The 18,657-nt window shown below is 38.0% G+C and overlaps 1 protein-coding gene across 1 annotated transcript in view; it reads left to right on the top strand.

Annotated features, from left to right (window-relative positions):
• The window catches only part of LOC111872952 (CTL-like protein 1), a 32,536-nt gene that overhangs the window by 2,506 nt on the left and 11,373 nt on the right, over positions 1-18,657 (top strand). Inside the window, exons 3-10 of the mRNA XM_023867270.2 lie at positions 1,408-1,553; positions 2,923-3,057; positions 7,638-7,739; positions 8,835-8,980; positions 11,555-11,644; positions 13,179-13,318; positions 14,778-14,964; positions 17,146-17,274. Of these exons, the coding sequence (XP_023723038.1) occupies positions 1,408-1,553; positions 2,923-3,057; positions 7,638-7,739; positions 8,835-8,980; positions 11,555-11,644; positions 13,179-13,318; positions 14,778-14,964; positions 17,146-17,274 (1,075 nt within the window). The remainder of the gene's footprint in view (positions 1-1,407; positions 1,554-2,922; positions 3,058-7,637; positions 7,740-8,834; positions 8,981-11,554; positions 11,645-13,178; positions 13,319-14,777; positions 14,965-17,145; positions 17,275-18,657) is intronic.

The following is an 18,657-nucleotide window of genomic DNA, read 5'->3' on the forward strand; positions in this document are numbered from 1 at the left end:
AGGAGCTTCATAATTTGTACTCTTCTCCAAGTATAATTAGAATGATCAAGTCAAGGAGGATGAGGTTGGCAGGTCATGTAGCACGAATGGGGAGACGAGGAATGCGTATAGGATATTAGTGGGAAAGCCAGAAGGTAAGAGACCACAGGGAACACCAAGGCGTAGGTGGGTGGACAATATTAGAATTGATCTTAGAGAGATAGAATGGGATGGTATGGATTGGATAGATCTGGCTCAGGATAGGGACCAGTGGAGGGCTCTTGTGAACATGGTAATGAACCTTAGGGTTCCATAAAATGCTGGGAAATTCTTGAGTAGCTGCAGAATTGGTGGCTCCTCCAGAAGGGCTCAGCTCCATGAGTAAGTAAGTAATGTTTATCAAGATAATTTTATGAAATAGTCAGTTTTATAATAAATTTATGTCATCTGCAGTGCATTGGTATTTTTTGGGGGACAAATTGAAAATGAATTTCATTGCTTATAGATGAAGTTCAATAGCCTATCTCCTCCTGTGTAATTTCCAGAATTTCCATTATGTTCTGCAGCCACCCAATGAAGAAAAAGACTGATAAGTGAGTGTTCTTATAAGTTGCATGGCATGAGTGTCAGTGCTAAGCATCCAGTGATCAGCAGAGAATGTGTTAATATTGTCCTTTCATGGATTTAGTGTTTCGGTTTAGGAAGATTTAAGAATTATTCTCTGTATTGTCACATGTAAGGGTGACTGTTGATGGGGGATGGGGTGAGAGGTTGGATTGGAAATTCTATTTATTGACCACTTAATACTCTCACAACTAATGACTACATTTTACAGTTTACTGACTTTCAACTGACAACTAACTGGGTCACCCCAATTGTCTTCCTTATAACCACTATGCATGAACCAAGTAGAAAATACGTTTTCCAACAGTAACTTTATTGTTGTGTATGTATTCGTTGCCATGGGAACGTGTTTACCAATCTGTTGCATAGAAACGGGTTGCATAACACCATTGTTTATTTACCTGTTATATAGCAATGTCTGTACATGATGCATTATGTTTCATATTTCCCCTGCCCAATCCCAGCCTTCCTTGATGTAACTTCAGCAACTTCAAAATAAGATGTATGAATCACAAAATTTCTCATTTATTATATCTTCCATTTCTGCCTCCTCTAACTCTTATTTGTAGAACTAATTATGTTTCACTGTTTTTAATGTCACCCTACAGGATCATTTGAATATGGGATGATCATGTGTTCTGGGAGAACAGGAGAATGAAGTGAAATAAAGAACAGTGTCATATTCACAGGACATGTTGCTACACAAAGTTGCAATAATGTTAGGAGAATTAAAGCGTTTTAATTTATTTTATAACTTCCATATTAAAAAAATGAGCATATATATAAATGGGTTTTTCTTTTCAGATTTATATTGCTGCTTTTGCATATGTATATGGAGACCCTTTAAAACTCGTCAATGGTTATGACAGTTTTGGTAATACATGTGGTATTTCAAAGAATGAAAAGTTGGGTGGTCTTGAGTTATCAGGATTTGACACAAGTGATAAACAGTAAGTCAAAGTTTAGTTATGCTGTATTTTACCCTGGTCCTCTCATGTTTAAATCTCTGTGTCAAACAAAAAACTTTAGTATACTGGGAGTCCCTTAAAATCAGGGGCTGGGTGGTCTATTAGTGCCCTTAGCCCACCTCTATGCCTGTTAATGCAGCAATTATTGAATGTGAGCCCCATCACTGTGCTGAGTTTTATAATGTTTTTGCTATGCAGTAAAGTTGTTACAATGGAGCTGTTGATGTTTTCATATTGATACAGACTGTGATTAGACTCTGGCCAGTTTGAGGCCATCAGGTCTGTTACAAATGCTGACAGGTTTATTTTGTTTAATTTACAGTGCTGTCTCAGTTTATGAAGTTGAGTAATGTCATATGATTATTGTGCATGATAAAGTGAAGGGATATTAAAGAAGTGGTTATGACTTATTTTATGGTATTATCCTAGCATATGGCTGAGGTGTGAACTGCATTCCTTTAATATGGGTCAAATGTGGCGTTACTCTTCCAATGTGTTCGGTGATTTAATTGGCCTGAGCTGAAGCTGTATATCTAGATTTTGTACATGAAGAGCACTGTCTTCTGGGTCAGATGGTGTGTAGTCTGGTAGAAGTTTATCGATGTTTCAGAGGTACATGCTGCCTGCATCTTCAAGGTTGAAGAGTAAGTCCAGCAAACAGCAAGTACAGTGCTTGCACACTGACATAGCAGGATACATTGAAACTCCCATTTAAGATTTCCTCGAGAAATTCTAAATAGAGGAGATTTAATGCTTGAGTTATTGACTTGGAATCAGTTAAATTAAATGATAGAACACCTTGAACTGAGATGTGTGAAGTGAGGGTTCGGTTGTATGTAGCTGGCTGTTGGCTATCCTGTGGTTGCACATCCATGATGTAAGGGGATGTCTGGTACAGTGTTTGCTGTACTCATCTTAATATATTGTGCGGGGTACTACCAGTTATTTAAGATGCCTTTAGAGAGGCCAACAAGTTCTAGTGCAAGTAATGTGTCTAAAAGAGTATGGAAAGGAATTACATTTGATGTAAAACTTGATCTTTTGAGGACGTCTGATGCTGGTGAAAAGTGACTCAGTATGTATTTATGATGAGTTTAAAACATGTTTTTATTATAGCCATAAACTAAAAGTATTTTGATAGGAATGAATTTCCTTTTGTAACATTGGAGTTTATGGAAATATAGGTATGCATCACAGAATTTCATGATGCAGACACATTTTAAAGAACACATCCTGTCTGTAATGTAGGCAGCCTGCTTAAGCAACACTACCTCTGTAGCCATTGAGCTATTTTGGCTCACTTAAATGTTCTCTGCATTTCCAGTCATAATGTAACATTGTCATGTTGCAGGTACTTGTTTTATATGGATGTTAAAGATATTCAAAATTCTCTGAAGATATGTGTCAAACAGTGTCCTGATCGTAATTTGATAAATTTTACAAGTATTCAGGAATTTTATAGAAGAACTGGATCACTTTTGTGCACGTACGTACTTTATTTTCATTTTTGCTATTCATTATCCATATTTATTTGTTGATATTAATGGTAAATATACAATTGTGATATAGGATTCATGCCTTAAAGCCTTGAATGTTTTAGTATGGGTTTCATCATCACATGTTATATAAATTTCACAAATGAGGTGATGAGTCGTACTGGTATGAATATAATATCAGTAGTGTAGGAACTGCAGTATCTAATTCCAGAATAGTGTGGCATGCCTGCTGAAAGCCATAATAGTTTAACTAGAAGAGATGGCCATTACTAGGTTATGGCTCAATAAACAGTGACACAACACTGGAATACGTCATGCCACACAACATAACCAATGAGAGTATCGCTGGGAATGGTGTTCTTTGTGGGTCCTTACCGATGGTGATGTCATCCAACAATGTAGGAATTGTGGGAAGTATCGTTTTTTGTTTGATCTGTTCCGAGGCTATATCACAAGAACCTGCGAGAGAAGGTAGCCAGTCAAGAAATGATAGCTGAAGTTGGGGGTCAGCAGTTGGAAGCCATTTACTTCAGCTTTGGGAGCTACAGCTGAAAGGTGCTAGACAGCAAGGACAAGAGCCATTGGACATGGAAGCTGAGGACGCTACAGTGTTGGAGGCCGTTACCAAGCAGTGTGACTGAGGATAGTGACTATGTGATAGTGACCTGTGAAGTGTAGATAAAAGCTGTAAAAGTGTCAAATAAATCCACTTATCATTCCCAAACCCATCTATATTCTTCATTGGTTGCATCATATTGTGTGTTCCAGATATATATAGGAATTATGTTAACCATCAGCACAACAAATGTACTCAGTTTTAATGTTTTACAATTTGGTCTTTATTCCTGCTACATGTTTCAGTCATATAAGACCATCGTCAGGCAGTTTGTATATAGGAATATGTACAGTTATTGAACTACCAATACGGATCCATATGTCATATTGTATACTAACAAAAAACTTTTGCTTCAATTTGGTGTTACAATTAAAGTAGAAGATACAAAATAAGGTAAAAGATTAAAGATATACAGGGTGTCCCAGGAGGAATGGACCAAACTTCGGGAGGGTGTTCCTTATGTTAAAGTATGCCGATATAACCCAAAACACCTATGTCCAAAGTTGAACGGTTACGGAGATAATGGCCAGAGAAGTGTCAAACTTTGACCGGTGTTACACACTTGTTGATTACAAAATACATATTAAAACTGGCAGGAATATGTGGATTCTGTAATGTTAATAATGTACGTAACATCAAACTAACTTGTGAGTGACGTGAAGCCATAAAATTGAAGTACGAAATACCCGCTTGCCATGCCATAATTGTCCTTAGGGTTTCCAAGCACTATACATGACACATGACTGGCAAGCAGTGACGTAATATGGCTGCGCTGTAAGCTGACCACATAACTGTATTAAACGTACATTCACGGAAAATCTCTTTTTGAATTTCGTTTCCATTATCTCATGTGGATTATTATGGGACCACGTATGCACATTTCGTAAATTATTTACACCGTCCAGGGTAAAAGACGCCTCATCACTATACATGACACATGAATGGCAGGCGCTGGTGTAACATGACTGACTGTGCATTCTGCTATAAGCCAACTACATTAGTACTAAAATACAGTACCTGCTTTATAGTAATTGTTCAAAGTGTCCTCCGCCAGCTGCAATGCAGTTTTCGGCACGCATCATGAGGGATTGGGTAGCAGAAGCAATGTTGCCTGGATAGTTGACGTATGTGTTCTGCCGCTGCAAAAATACGATTCCGCAGTGCTTCTCGGGAATCGACCTTAGTTTCGTAGACTAAGGTCTTCATGTGGCCCCAGAGGTAATAATCTAGAGGCGTAAGATCTGGCGACCTCGGTGGCCATGCAATGGGACCACCACGACCTATCCAGCGGTTAGGGAAGGATTCATCTAAGTAGTGTCTCACGTGCTGAGTATAATGTGGAGGAGCCCCATCATGTTGGAAGTACATTTTCCTCCTTATCGTTAACGGGATGTCTTCCAACAAACATGGTAACTCATTCCTTAGGAAGGCTCCATACGTGTTTCCAGTTAAATTGTTGTGAAACACAAAAGGTCCGATCAACCTGTTCCCAAGCACACCACACCATACATTCACAGAAAATCTCTTTTGGAATTTCGTTTCCATTATCTCATGTGGATTATTATGGGACCACGTATGAATATTTCGTAAATTATTTACACCGTCCCGGGTAAACGACGCCTCATCACTGAATAAAATGACGCTTAACAGTTCGGGATGAGCTTTTATCCAGTGGCAGAAATCCATACGCTGAGCATGGTCGCCTGGTTCCAGATGTTGTACCCTTTGATCATGGTAAGGATACAGGTCTTCGTCATGTAAAGTTCGCCACACCTGCATACGTGATACGCCGATGCGAGAGGCCATTCTACGAGTGGAGAGACGCGGACTTCTATCAATCATGCGAAGAATGTTCTCTCGTGTGTTTCTCATTTGTACATCCTCCCTTTCCGACTGCACAGAAACACTTGCAAGAGAACCAGTATCACGCAATGTCTGGTGAATTCGCGTAAATACACTTCGAGATGGAATCCTTCGATCGGGAAAACGCCTTTGGTATTCTCCAACAGCAGCACATGCATTGCGACCGCAAAATCCATACACAAAATGCATATCACAGTATTCAACGTGTGAAAACACAAAAGGCATTTCAGCAACACCGCACAACTACACATAATTTACTAACCATTCACGACGCTGATGCAACATACACTGTAGCCTCTGTAAGTAGCGCATGAGATTACGGCTAGTATGACTCACAGCACTCAAGGACGAACAGATAACAGCTCAGCTGACAGGTATAGTGCGTGGACCCGCTAGAAGACCACACTTTTCTCGGGCCATTATCTCCATAACCGTTCAACTTTGGACATAGGTGTTTTGTGTTTTATCGGCATACTTTAACATAAGGACCACCCTCCCGAAGTCTGGCACATTCCTCCTAGGACACCCTGTATAAAAGTTATACCATACATATATCAAGATTTATAATATGTTGAATATATTATGGAATATTAAAAATATTAGAAGTATTTTAAAAAATGTCTAAAAATATATTAAAGAAACAATGTTTAGTATAGTAGGTTAAGAATGTGTATGCCAACTTGAATACGAAGGTTCCAGTGATACAGTAGAAGCTGGGCATACAACGTCTGCAGTATAGCTCTGTTTATTGCGTGACAGACATGTCATTTTCCCAAGAACAACAAATTTTCATTGTGGTACATTATTTCACTATTTGTTGCTATGCATATGATTGGGTTTTCTTCACTGACCAAGCGTGGTTTCACCTTAGTGGCCATGTGAACAGTCAAAACAGTAGGATTTGGTCATCTGAAAATCCACATGTGTTACATTAAAGCCTTTGCACTGTCAGAAAATTGGAGTGTGGTGTCACGTCGTCGAATAGTGGGCCAAATTTTCTTTGAAACAACAGTGAACAGTCCAGTGTACCAAGACATCATTACACAGTTTATTGTGCTTCGTGAAGTTGATGAACATGAGTGTTGGTTGCAGCAAGATGGTGCCATATGACACACATCTAATGAAACCGTGCAGTTTTTGCTCGAGTTTTTCAGTGACCATCTCATTTTGAAAGGATTGTGGCCCCTGCGTTCGCCCAACTTGTCACCTGCAGATTTTTTTCCCTTTGTGGGTACCTCAAAGGAATTGTCTATAAAAACAATCCGCATACACCGGATGACCTCAAGAGGAATATTATGACAGCGATTAACAGCATCAGTTTACAGGTGCTGCACAGTGGCCTCAAACATGGTAAAAAGAGCTCACGCATGCATTGCTGAACAGGGAAGCCATTTCAAGCATATGTTCTAAAGACATGATTTGATTTTGCGTTTCTAAGATGTAAGGTTATAAACAATAATAGTAAGTGCTGTATGTCATGTAGTTTGTGCATTAAACTAGCAAAATATAATTGCCTAGTGTGATGTGCACAACTTCTTAATCTTCCTGTATATTGGGTATGCTATTTTCATGATATATATTGTTATATAATCATACAGTATAGTGTATGTGTTTGTTGTCTGGGTGTATATACGTTCGGTGTGTTCTGCACTGTGCGTTGGTTCGATGTAGAATGAGCCTGCATCAACTGTGTCTCCGCGTACCCATTGCTTAGTAGCGGTTCCCAGTAGTGACATCTTTTGATTCTTGCATGGTTCTTGTTATATAGCCTCAGTATGGACCATATAGACGACACAGTTTCCAACAGTTCCTCTGTTGTGGTGTGTTGATTCTCCAACATTTTGTCTGTTGTAGCATGTTAATTCATTGCCATGGAAACATGTTTAAGTTGTCATCCAGTGGTGGATTATTTTCTGGCTTTTATGTTGCAGCATGATAAAATTGAGGTGCAGATTTCATGTAGGGGTTGGATTTTCATTTACTAAATGTGGGTGAGGCACTAAAATGAGAAATGTTACTTAGGGAAAAGTGTTTGTTATTTATGTGGGGTTTTGACCCATATAAATGATGTAGTTTGTTCTTTTTTCTTAGGTACGATTTCAATTTGGACAGTCAAGAATGGCAGCATAATAGTAAAAGTGAAGCACTTCAGACCAAGTTTGGGCCTTGTCCACCAACACCCATTTATGATAGGTAATTTGGATCATTTTTATTCTACAGTAATCTGGTGCCATCCATGGTTTTTCATTTAATACAGTTTTTCCAAGCACTGTATTTGGGTTTAATCTGTCCACACTTTTTAACTATGTGATAGCTCATTCAGTACACTTATAGGCTACAGGCTGGGTGACTAGGGTTCAGTTCCTTGCGGGTTAAGTTTTAGTTTTAGTTTTTTTTAATGTCTCCACAGTGACCTGACCGGCTCTGGTGCCCACACAACCTCCTCTCTGATGGGTACTGGGGCCTCTTTCCCCAGGGGTTATTTGTGAACATGCTATTACATATATTTTGTGTGCAATGAAGAAGGTAACTTAGAACTTGATGAGCAGTAACAGTGGCAGGAGTTTTCTTAACCCAAAATTTTCCATAGTGTCTTGGTATTGACAACTGAGGTTTTATGAACTGCATTGTTTTTCAGGAATATAATAGCTGTGGTTGGTGAGTGGCTGTTGTATTTGGATTATCACACAGGACACCAGAAACAACTTTCTGTATGCTGTGGGATGTTAAAGGCTCAGTTGCATAAGAGTTTTTGTCTGTCTGTTACAGAATTGTTTAATTTGTTGTAGAATTGTATAAAGGTGTGCTTACTTTGTCTGGACAGGCTCAAAGTCTGATGTTGGATATGATCATATGTTTACAAATTTAAATTTGGAAATAATAAGTCATGAATTTTTGCAGTGTTCATGATGGGCCTAAACTACGATATTATATTTTAGCATCCTGTTGCATTGAGGCATTATCCTTTATTATCAAAGTATCTGTCAATAATTCAACAATTTAAAAGACATTAGGAATATGTTTCACACTAAAAATGTATTTCAACAATTTTTGATGTTGTTAAAATCATTACATGTCAATAGGACATTAAAATCACATTTTGTACATTAAAAGTGATTATCAAATTGTATAAAATGTCTTTAGTCATATATTTGTTCTAATTTTCGACATGTTTCGTCCACAAGCGCCATCATCAGGTTTTGGGGAGACCACTGCATCACTCCCCAAATGAAGGGTTGTATGTTTGTAAATTTGTATTCTGAAATAATAAGTCATGCCTCTTTACAGTGTTCCTGTGTTGAATCGCTGTGTTCCTCGTCCAGTAAAGGAACTAGTATTTTCAGTATTAAATAGTTGGGATACAGTTGAGCAAGTGTTAGGTGACTTATATGCAACATGGAGAGAAATTTTGGTGCTCACATTACTGGCCTTTGGTAAGTTTATGTCATTGATCATTCTTTATACATTTGATGTCAGTGCATCAAATGTACAGAATCTGAGTCATGTACTGAGAGGTCCACCGACATTTTAGTAAATTATTTGGAAATTCCCACATGTTCCTTGCTAACAGCGATTTCCATGTGCTATAAAAATATTAAACCATATAACTTGAACATTTTGTGAAGGAACTTGTGAAGGAAGGATATATAAATTATTTTTTGTTTGTCAGAACTGTTGAAATGAATGACTGTTCTCATATATATATGCTTGGAAAATTAATACTGAGTTTATTGCATTAAATTTAAGAAGCTGATATAGTGTTATTATTTAGGTAATAAAGGTAATCCATCACTGTAACAGGCAGTAGAGGCCCATAGGGCTGTAAGATATCAAGGCTCACACATTTTGTAGACAGTCAGCCCATCAGTGTTTGTGAGCTTGTCAGCCTTATGCGCCAGCCACCCTTTACCCCCAGGAAGATACCTGGTACCCATTTCTGTTAGAGGCTGAGTCGACCTCCAGAGCCATACTGCAGCTGGAAGGAGCAGGACAACTGAAAAATGCAAATACTCTCTTTGGGAATCGAATCCACGACCTCCTGGCTTGTAGCATAGTCATATATAAGCAGTCAAACATCTGTATGACATAATAGGACAGTATTTTTCGACTCACATATTCTGATTTTGTTGTTGTTGTAATTTAGGCTTTTATTTAAATAAATAACACTTTCAGATGCAGGTATTTTATCATAATTCAGTAAATGCTGAATTCAGTGTTGGAATAGAAATAATAGTCTTGATTTTGAATTATACCTTGTTTTGATAAAGAAATTGTAAATTATTCATGTGTTATCAATAGTAGCCTGAGACTAGCACAGACTTGTGACAGGAGTAAGTGCAAATGATCAAGAAGATGCTCGTAACTGTTCATCTGATAGATGATTCTGGTGATACCAGTTTCTGATGTGCCAGAATATGGGCATATACACAGGCCAACTTTGTACTTTCAGCTCAAAAATACGGTAATCATTCCTTTCTTACTGGCTGACTGCACATGACACCATAAGCATGTCCTTTGGCTGGCCACTGATCACTGTATCAGGCTTGAAGTTGAGTCATTTACTTTGCATGAGGTTTGTGAATATATTGCTTGAAAATAGTTGTACCTGTGAAGGATGCAGTAACTTCACCCACAGTTAAAATATTTAGATGGATTTATAATGTAGAAATTATTCAGCCTATCAAAGAGAGACCTGATTTTCCAAAATCTGTCATAATTATTCTCAGTGTTGTCTGCTTGATTTGTATTGCTTCAGAAACATAAAGATGTCAATATATCGAAACCTGGTCATGTTTCATCACATTACTGATATATTACTGTCCAAGAGTGGGAGTGTAATCTTTCTATGTGTCCTTAATGTCGTCCCGTTTGTACTGTTATAGGCAGAAAGACATACTACTGTAGTCAGTAAGTTCGTGGACTGACCTCAAACCGTCGTTGCAGTGCACTATAGTGGATAGGTTGAGGCACAATATGATACCCTGTCAGTTCATCTCTCATCACAGCAAGAGGCAGTTGTGTGCAAACAGTGTGAGCAGAACTACTGCCTCTATTATGAACTGCAGTTAAATGCAAGTGGTGAAAATCGAAAATGTCGCAGTTAGAAAAATGGACAGACATCAAGTTCTGCCAAAAAGTAGACAAATCCCCTAGCGAAATGTTTGGTGTAGGAATAATTGGCTGTTGCTACATGACAATGCCCCTGCACATCGCTCTGTTCTTGTCCAAGAGGAACTGGCAAGGCAGCAGCTCATCATTTTGCCACACCCTCTGTACTCACCTGATCCCGCACCATGCGATTTCTTTCTCTTTCTCTTCTACGTGGTCGTAGATTTCAGTTGTCCAAGGAGGTCGTCAATGCCACAAGAGACACCGTACGGGAATTTCCTGCCAGTATGTTTCAGCAGTGTTTTCAGCAGCTATATCAATGTCGGCAGAATTGCATGGCAGTCATCGGCAACTATTTTGAGGGCCGATGTGGATCTGTGTAAGTGTATGTGAATACCTTGTGATATGATGCAATAAAATCACAGTCCACAAACTTAATGACTGTACCACGTAGTTGCCTGTACAGTTATATCCGGAAGTTATGAGTATATGTTGTCACTGTTGAGTTTATCTGAATATTGGTTGCAATGTTTATTAGTCTGTGCGTCCAAAAGTTGTGTCACTTCCATGAAGAGAAGGAGGAAGATGAATGACATAAATCAAGCCTGATAGTTTCAGGCTAAGAATGACCCTGCTGTTATTAATGTTCATATGTAACTCACAGCAGGAAAACATGACAGAAATCTGTATAGAGCAGTGGTGTGAATTATAGTGTCATAGCTGTTATAGGTTGACTAGTGATGAGCACTTGTGAACATTGAAATAAGTCTTTGGGTTGCATAAAGGTGAGGAATATCTTGACTAGATGAATGACTATCAGCAGCTCAAGAAGGACTGTACTCCGTTGAGTTAGTCGAGTGACTCATGTTTTCATGTACTTTGTTTCTTTTATGTTACAGTTTTATCTTTGGTATTAATTGCCATCCTTCACCTGCTTGCTTCTTTTGTGGCATGGATATTTATGCTAATTGTCAGCTTCACAGCAGTTGGTAAGTAAAAAGGATATAATTTGATACTGAATGTTCTGATGTAGCATTCAGATCATTTTCCAGAACAGAATCATCGAACCCTTAGCTTCTCTCCATCTTCTTGTTCATTATTGTTTCAGCAATGGCTTGTACTGTTGGAATGCTGTTTCACTACCTCAAAAATATGCAACTTCTTGGACATATGTAACCTAAAGATTTTTATAGAGGGATGCACATTAATAATTTGATGGGTTGTATAGATTTATCATACATAACACCAGGGGACTGTTGAAGTTAAGCACCTATTTAATGCCTACTTTTGTCTTTTGGAAAAAATGTGAAATGATATTGTTGGGAAGAAGCTTTGTCTTTCATGTCAATTTATTTAGGGGGCCAGGATAGCTCAGTTGGTATAATAACAGGCTATGGGCCAGACAGCCAGGGTTTGATATCCAGCAAGGGAAAGTAATTTTTCTCTTCTCCACGTTGTCCACACCAGCTCTGGGGCCTATCCAGCCTCCTAGCTAATGGTTACCAGTGGCTATTTCCTTGGAGATAAAGCAGGTGAGGCCACTCTTCTCAATCTGCTGCCAAAGTTAAGAATGGTGGAGCTATACTTCCACTCCACCATACTTCTTCATGGCATGGTTCTTTATTGATTAAGCACAGAAAGAACTTTATCTTAATGTTTATCTATTTGTTTATGTTTGTTCATGATTTTTTTAATTGATGCCATCCATCAGTTAGAGTTTATAGCTGCAATTGGTATGATGATGAATAAGGAATTTGAAATGATGTGAAAGAAAGGGGTCATTGCCTGTTTCCAGGGATTATCCCTGCAATGACTTGGAAGGACCGAGAAGAACAAATGAAACTTCAGTCAAGGTGGTCAGTGTCTTGGCCAAGATTGTACTGAGGAAGTCTCAAATATAATTCAGAACTACTTCTGCATGTGCCACCTTGCTTAGTGATCTTTGTGTCATACTAGAAATTCTTGTAGCTTCATGCATAAAATGTATATGAAGAAACTGGACTTTGCCTTTAGGTGGGAGGATTCTAGTTCAGAAATATTGTGAAGTGTTGTGAGGTTTCGCTCAGCTCATGAAGACAAAATCTGGGTTGTAACTGTAACATGGTCATACTTCTTCATCTCATATTCTTATCTAATCATGGTTTTTGATATCTTGACATACTTCTTAATTTTGTCTTAGAATACTTATGGGGATTAATTCAGAAATATCAAATGTATGTCTTTAAGCTGCTGCCAAAACTTTTATAGGTTATTGTGCAGCAAGTAAACTATTTTGATTTGGATCTAGTGACATTTTACAGTCATAGAAGTGCTATAATGTCACCTAATGAGCAAATTTTCAGAAAGTTTTAAACATGCCATTGAATTAATCATTCTATCATTTCTTAATTAATATTGCATAACCCAAGCAGTTAACATTAAGTAAAGAAGAAGGCAAATGGATGTGAAATTTCCCTTTCAAAGCCATTTGTTTTCTCATACAATGCTATGTCAGATTTGATGTTAAGTGAGGCTGGTTTTTAGTTGGCACAGGAATCTTATGGTGGACATATGTGGATTTAAAGCATCAGTTGGACAATACACCAGAAAGTCAGATGCTGAAGGAGTCGGTTAAAAATGAGAGTGCATTCCTGATTTATTCCATCTTGGCCACAATCATCACGGTAAATTAATTATTTAGCATGCTTTGTGAACTGGCTTTATGTGACAAACTAAATACTTTGTGAGATTTGAGGTTCTTATGGTGGTAAATGTGAAGATTATTGGGATGTGATGCCATGCAGTCTAGTAGATTTTTACTGAAATGTTTGGGGAATGTACTGTCTCCATCTTCAGTGTAGAAGTGTAAACCGAATGTGGAAAAGGGACAGGGGACCAGGACTAAGGCTGTGGGCAGACCAGTGGGGGGACAGTGGCAGATTAACAGGTGTACCAAGGGGAGCTATAAAAGAAGGGGGAAAATGTGGAGGAATGAAAGAAGGTGGGTAATGGAGGATGAACAGTGGTGGGAATAAAATGGATAAAAATGAAACACCATAAATTCATTGGGATGAATTAAGTAAGGGAATAAACACAAGTAAAGGAACATGTTACAGATGACAGTTCTAATTGTTAAAAGCTGAATATGACTTTTCATTATATATTGCATGTTAATGTTTCCTGTCTAATAATCTGTTACTGAATATATAGCAGTCTTCATATTCAAGTAAGTGTTCTAAGTATTGTGTTTTGCCACAGCTGTGAAATGTAATTGCTTTTACAGTTAGCTTATTTCAGAGCCATACCTATATTCCATCATACACCTTCGCATGTGGTGCTTAATTACATAAATCCAGGGGCAACTTTCCCTTCTGCCTTTACATCTTAATGACTAAGTACTTTACATTTAAAAGTACTCTTTCTTCCTTTGCATAGGTAACTTATAAGGTAAGTCAGTTACAGTTTCCTTTTCCTCCACTTACATAATGACTGGACAGTGCTGGAGATCTGACAGATTATCTGATATGTACCTTGTGCATAATTTTTAATTGCAAATGGGCAGTGTGGATGATTATGATGTCCTCTAGATTTTAACACCATCTTGTTCTTTAAGTTTGAAGCTTCACCTGTGACCTGGAAATTGCCTGGAGTCAGAGTATGAAAGTTTTCAGTTGTCTATCCTACATCATAAATAAACATGTTAGATTTCCTAGTATAATTGGATGTGTAGGTTATTGTGTGTTTCATGCAATGTGTGATAAAAAGAGGGCATCTGTCTTAAGAAAACCTACTACTGTTTTATGAGCCTGTAAATCAGAAAAGATCAGAAGTTCTGATGTTCACTACCAACCATCCACATTTCTCCTAGGGCCATAAATTGTCTGCATAGCTTTGTTTGGTGTATATACACGTAGCTGGCAAAAGTCAAGACACACATCTTAGATTTTATGTATAGTTAGTTTCTTTTCCTGTGTGTAAACAGATTTTAACCAGTTCCTATTGTTGCCATTACTACTACCAGTCTACGAATGCATAGTGATGATTTCAGTCAGCTGTACTTAATAATTAAATGAAATGATAATGTAATGTTGTGTCCTGACTTTTACCTGTTCTGTATTGAAGACTAATTTTGTTCTGCTACAGATTATAATCCTGTTGCTGGTGATAGCTGTGCGGAAGAGTGTCAGCTCAATGGCTCGTATATTTGAAGAGTCTGCTGAATGCCTGGCAGCACTGCCAGCACTGTTCCTTCAGCCATTCATAACATTTTTAGCTCTAGTGGCTTTTTTTGCCTTCTGGGTGTCTGTGACAGTTTGTCTGGCAACTTCAAGTAAGTGCTGGCCTTACTATGATTTTAGACTGATGTCTGAAATTGTGTCGTTGTTTTGATATGCACTAGTTTTTCCCAGTTGTTGTTTGATATTCTGCATAAGACATCTGATATTTTCTGTGGTGGGTTGTATATTGTAACCTAGCAGTTAATAGTTTTCATTTGACGATAATCCTTTTGTTCATTATGTCTGTTGTTGTTATTTACAGTTTATTTAATAACACTGTTATTAGCTCAGACTGAATAGTATGAAATCATTGTTTTTTAAATAATTTTATCCTCATTAGATAGATTATTGGATTCACCAACCATAAACCAAACTTTATTGTCAGGTGATGAATCATATGGAAAAAGCTTCTTGTTCAGTTCCTGGTCTTCAAGCCAGTTATCTTGACTGTTTCTTTTTGGGTAGTTTTCCTCATTCCTTTCAGGCAAATGCTGTGATAGTAATTCGAAATAAGCTGTAACTTCTTCCTGTCACATCTTTTCCACTTCATCATTCACAATCACATTCTCATCCAGCGCCATGTAATTTGTGGATTTGAGACAGTATTATTAAAATAACTGAGAAAGAAGTTCACTAGTCACAGGACACAAATTGCTTAATGACTGATGTATATAATTTGACAGTCACAAAGTAATCTTGTTTATTCGCCAGTAGTCTGGTATTATAGTATTATGAAGTAGCACTGTTTAACATAATTGTCACTCTTACTCTTCCCTTGTTACAGGAGTTGACTATCTTTGTTGGAAGATACTTGTCTTTGTGCAGTATATTAAATTTACAGGATATTTAGTATACTGTGTATGAATGTTTATATGAAATGAATTTGTAACAGGGAGTCCATTCCTGTCTCCTTAAGTTGTACACCTCTTATGTGAAGCACTTTTTGGTATGAAGTATTCATATCAAAATATGAGGAACAGTTATTCATGTCTGTGCTCTGTGGAGTGTGATTAGCTTTGCTACAATACATGTAGGATTTTACTTGCAGTAAATGGAGATGAAGACCAGTGAAGTATGAATAGTAGCAAAGAATATATCTTAACACTTTGCGGACCAGCAATTTAAATATTTAAATCACCCTGGCGACCGGCATTTTTATACCTACTACCCTAACTTGTGCACTGTTCAGTTTAAAAATTAATATAAAATCTCCTAATTAATTTTATGAACTAAAATTTTTGGAGAACACTTACCAGTGCTCCTAGAAGTGCTGGAGAGTGTGATATTTCTGGAACCATTCCCCTTTGTGAAGTGGCATTGCACACTTGCGGATGTAGACAGTCATAGCCCTTTTTTTGTGAACTGCGCAAACACACCATTGCCTAGAAGGATGCTTCCCCTTGGAATGTTCACTCTTCACAATTTTCACGAGGGTATGTTTCCGCATATCACCTGAGAGTCACCCGGGGGTGTCCACATGAGGCCTGCGTGAGGCGGGAGTTGATGGGCTAGGTCGCACTAAGTCTGTCTGGCTCTGGTTCTGCCGCCACCATCTGGTCTGTAGCTCACGCCTTTGCCACATTCATCAGAAATGCTTTGTATTTCAATTTTGAATCAGGGTTTAGATTTTTGTAAATTAAAAATGAATTGAAAAGGGCACAATTTATAAGCCACAAGGTAACTTTCACTTTTATTATCTGTGGCCACAATTCTTCGTTGGCCCCTGTCACTTCCACTGTATGAGTCACTAATCACTACTCCACAAGGCACGTCAGATAGCTCATCGGAAGACAAGACTGAGAGATCGCTTTGCCTTCAACCACTTTTGTCCTTGAAACATATTCCCCTCTGCTAACTTCCTGCCTGGTACATAAACATCTGGAAGGGGCAAAGTTTATTTTCTTTTGGAGTAGGGACCCTAGCCAGCCAGGTAAAGTTACTGAATACCTAGCATATATTCCAAAGATTTATTACGCAGTATTCATTGCAGATGCATGGCGCCAGAGCAAGGTATAGTGTGTTACAACCTAATGTGTCCTAAAAGCCTGATATGATGCGACCGGTCCGCCCCGTTTAAAAGCGAAAAGCCTGATATCATGCTTCCGGTCCGCAAAGTGTTAATATGTTAACTATAGTTGAGTGCACTTTTCCACTCTTGTCTCAGAAGTTGACCAAGTCATTACTGAAGCCATGCTTTTGAGAGACGATGGGCATAACATGTCATGTACTTCTAGATTACCCTGGGTCAGAGTTCCTCCATCCATTGGTAGACCCAGCATTGATTCCAGATGTTGATCCTTCACATTCTTCAGTATTCAAACTGTCAGTTCCACTGAGTAATGTCTCCCTATCAGGACTTAAACGTAAGTGAAATTTTGGCAAGAAGAAGAATTGCTTTCTTACATTTTTTATAATAGACTGAAATTATAGCTTATTTTCACCACTGATGAATATTTAGGACTTTGCTGAATATTTGTTTCAGAGGAAGTGTGGTCAGTTGAGAGGTCTCTTGCAATTGCAAATAACCATGATCCAAGTACAGAAATGTGGATACAAGAAAAATATAATAGGAGGTCTGAAAAAAAATTGCTTGATGAGAGAGTTTAAAATTTGTGTATTTCGTGTGATAGTATTAGATTGAGTAACTCAAAGGGGGTGATTTGGGTAGGACATGTAGAATGCTTGGGAAGTGTTTGAACAGTGTACAGAATTTTGGTCACTGTGCATAATTAATTAAGCACCACTCCATGAAGAGTGGAATGGAGTGGAGGTATAGTTCTGCCATTCTTCATCATCAGCACTAGATAGAGGTTACTGGTGAGCCATATGCCCCTGTTGCTTTACTCTCAGTATCCATTAGATGGGAAGCTGGGAGGGCTCCAGGGCCGGTCTGAATGCTGTGGAGAAGATAAAAAATCTCTTTCCTCTGCCAGGAATCAAACTCCATTGTCCAGTCAGTAGCCTGTCACTACACCAAATGAGCTATCCCATCTCACTGTAGCACACATGGGGGAAATTATAAATGCTTACTTAATTATGATCAGAAATTGTTATGAGACAGTATGACTTGTATGGAAGAATAATATTAAAATTAGCAGTAATGAAAATGTGAATTCATTGCAAGTAATATGGGGAGAAAGAAGATGAACCTGTATGCTTTCTCAATCTCAGCATTAGAGAGAGGTGAGTGATAAACTTTATTCTTTATCTTGACCCTCAGGGATCGAGTCCATGGAACTAGTAGGTAGGAAGCTCAGTCTAGCTTCTAGTCAGATTGAATGTGGTGACAGAGAAGATTCTGTTGCTTTCTGGATAGACTATGAAAGATTCAGGCTGTAGCTGGTCTCTTTGCTCTCTACTAATGTATAAAAATGGACCATAACTATAATGTGAAAACAGAAATAGGTAACTGGCCCAGGATAGGGTTCATGAGAGAATTTTGAGAATGTGGTGGTGAACCATTATGTACCATATATGTATGAAATTTTTTGACATGTTGAATAACTGTCAACTGCTAAAGGAAGAACTTGTGACATTGGAAAAGTTTTTCACTGTCAAATCTACTCTTATTAAGCTTTGTCAACAGTATATTTGTATCTGGAACATATTAATGTAAAAACCAGTGAATAGTATGGAAACTTCTATTTATTTATTTATTTACTTCATATCCATGGATCATTATACATGATATAGGACAAGTCAAATACTTTACAATAATAAATAATAATAATATAATAAATAATATA

Source organism: Cryptotermes secundus, unplaced genomic scaffold (genome assembly GCF_002891405.2).
Source record: "Cryptotermes secundus unplaced genomic scaffold, Csec_1.0 scaffold407, whole genome shotgun sequence".
Lineage (NCBI taxonomy): Eukaryota > Metazoa > Arthropoda > Insecta > Blattodea > Kalotermitidae > Cryptotermes > Cryptotermes secundus.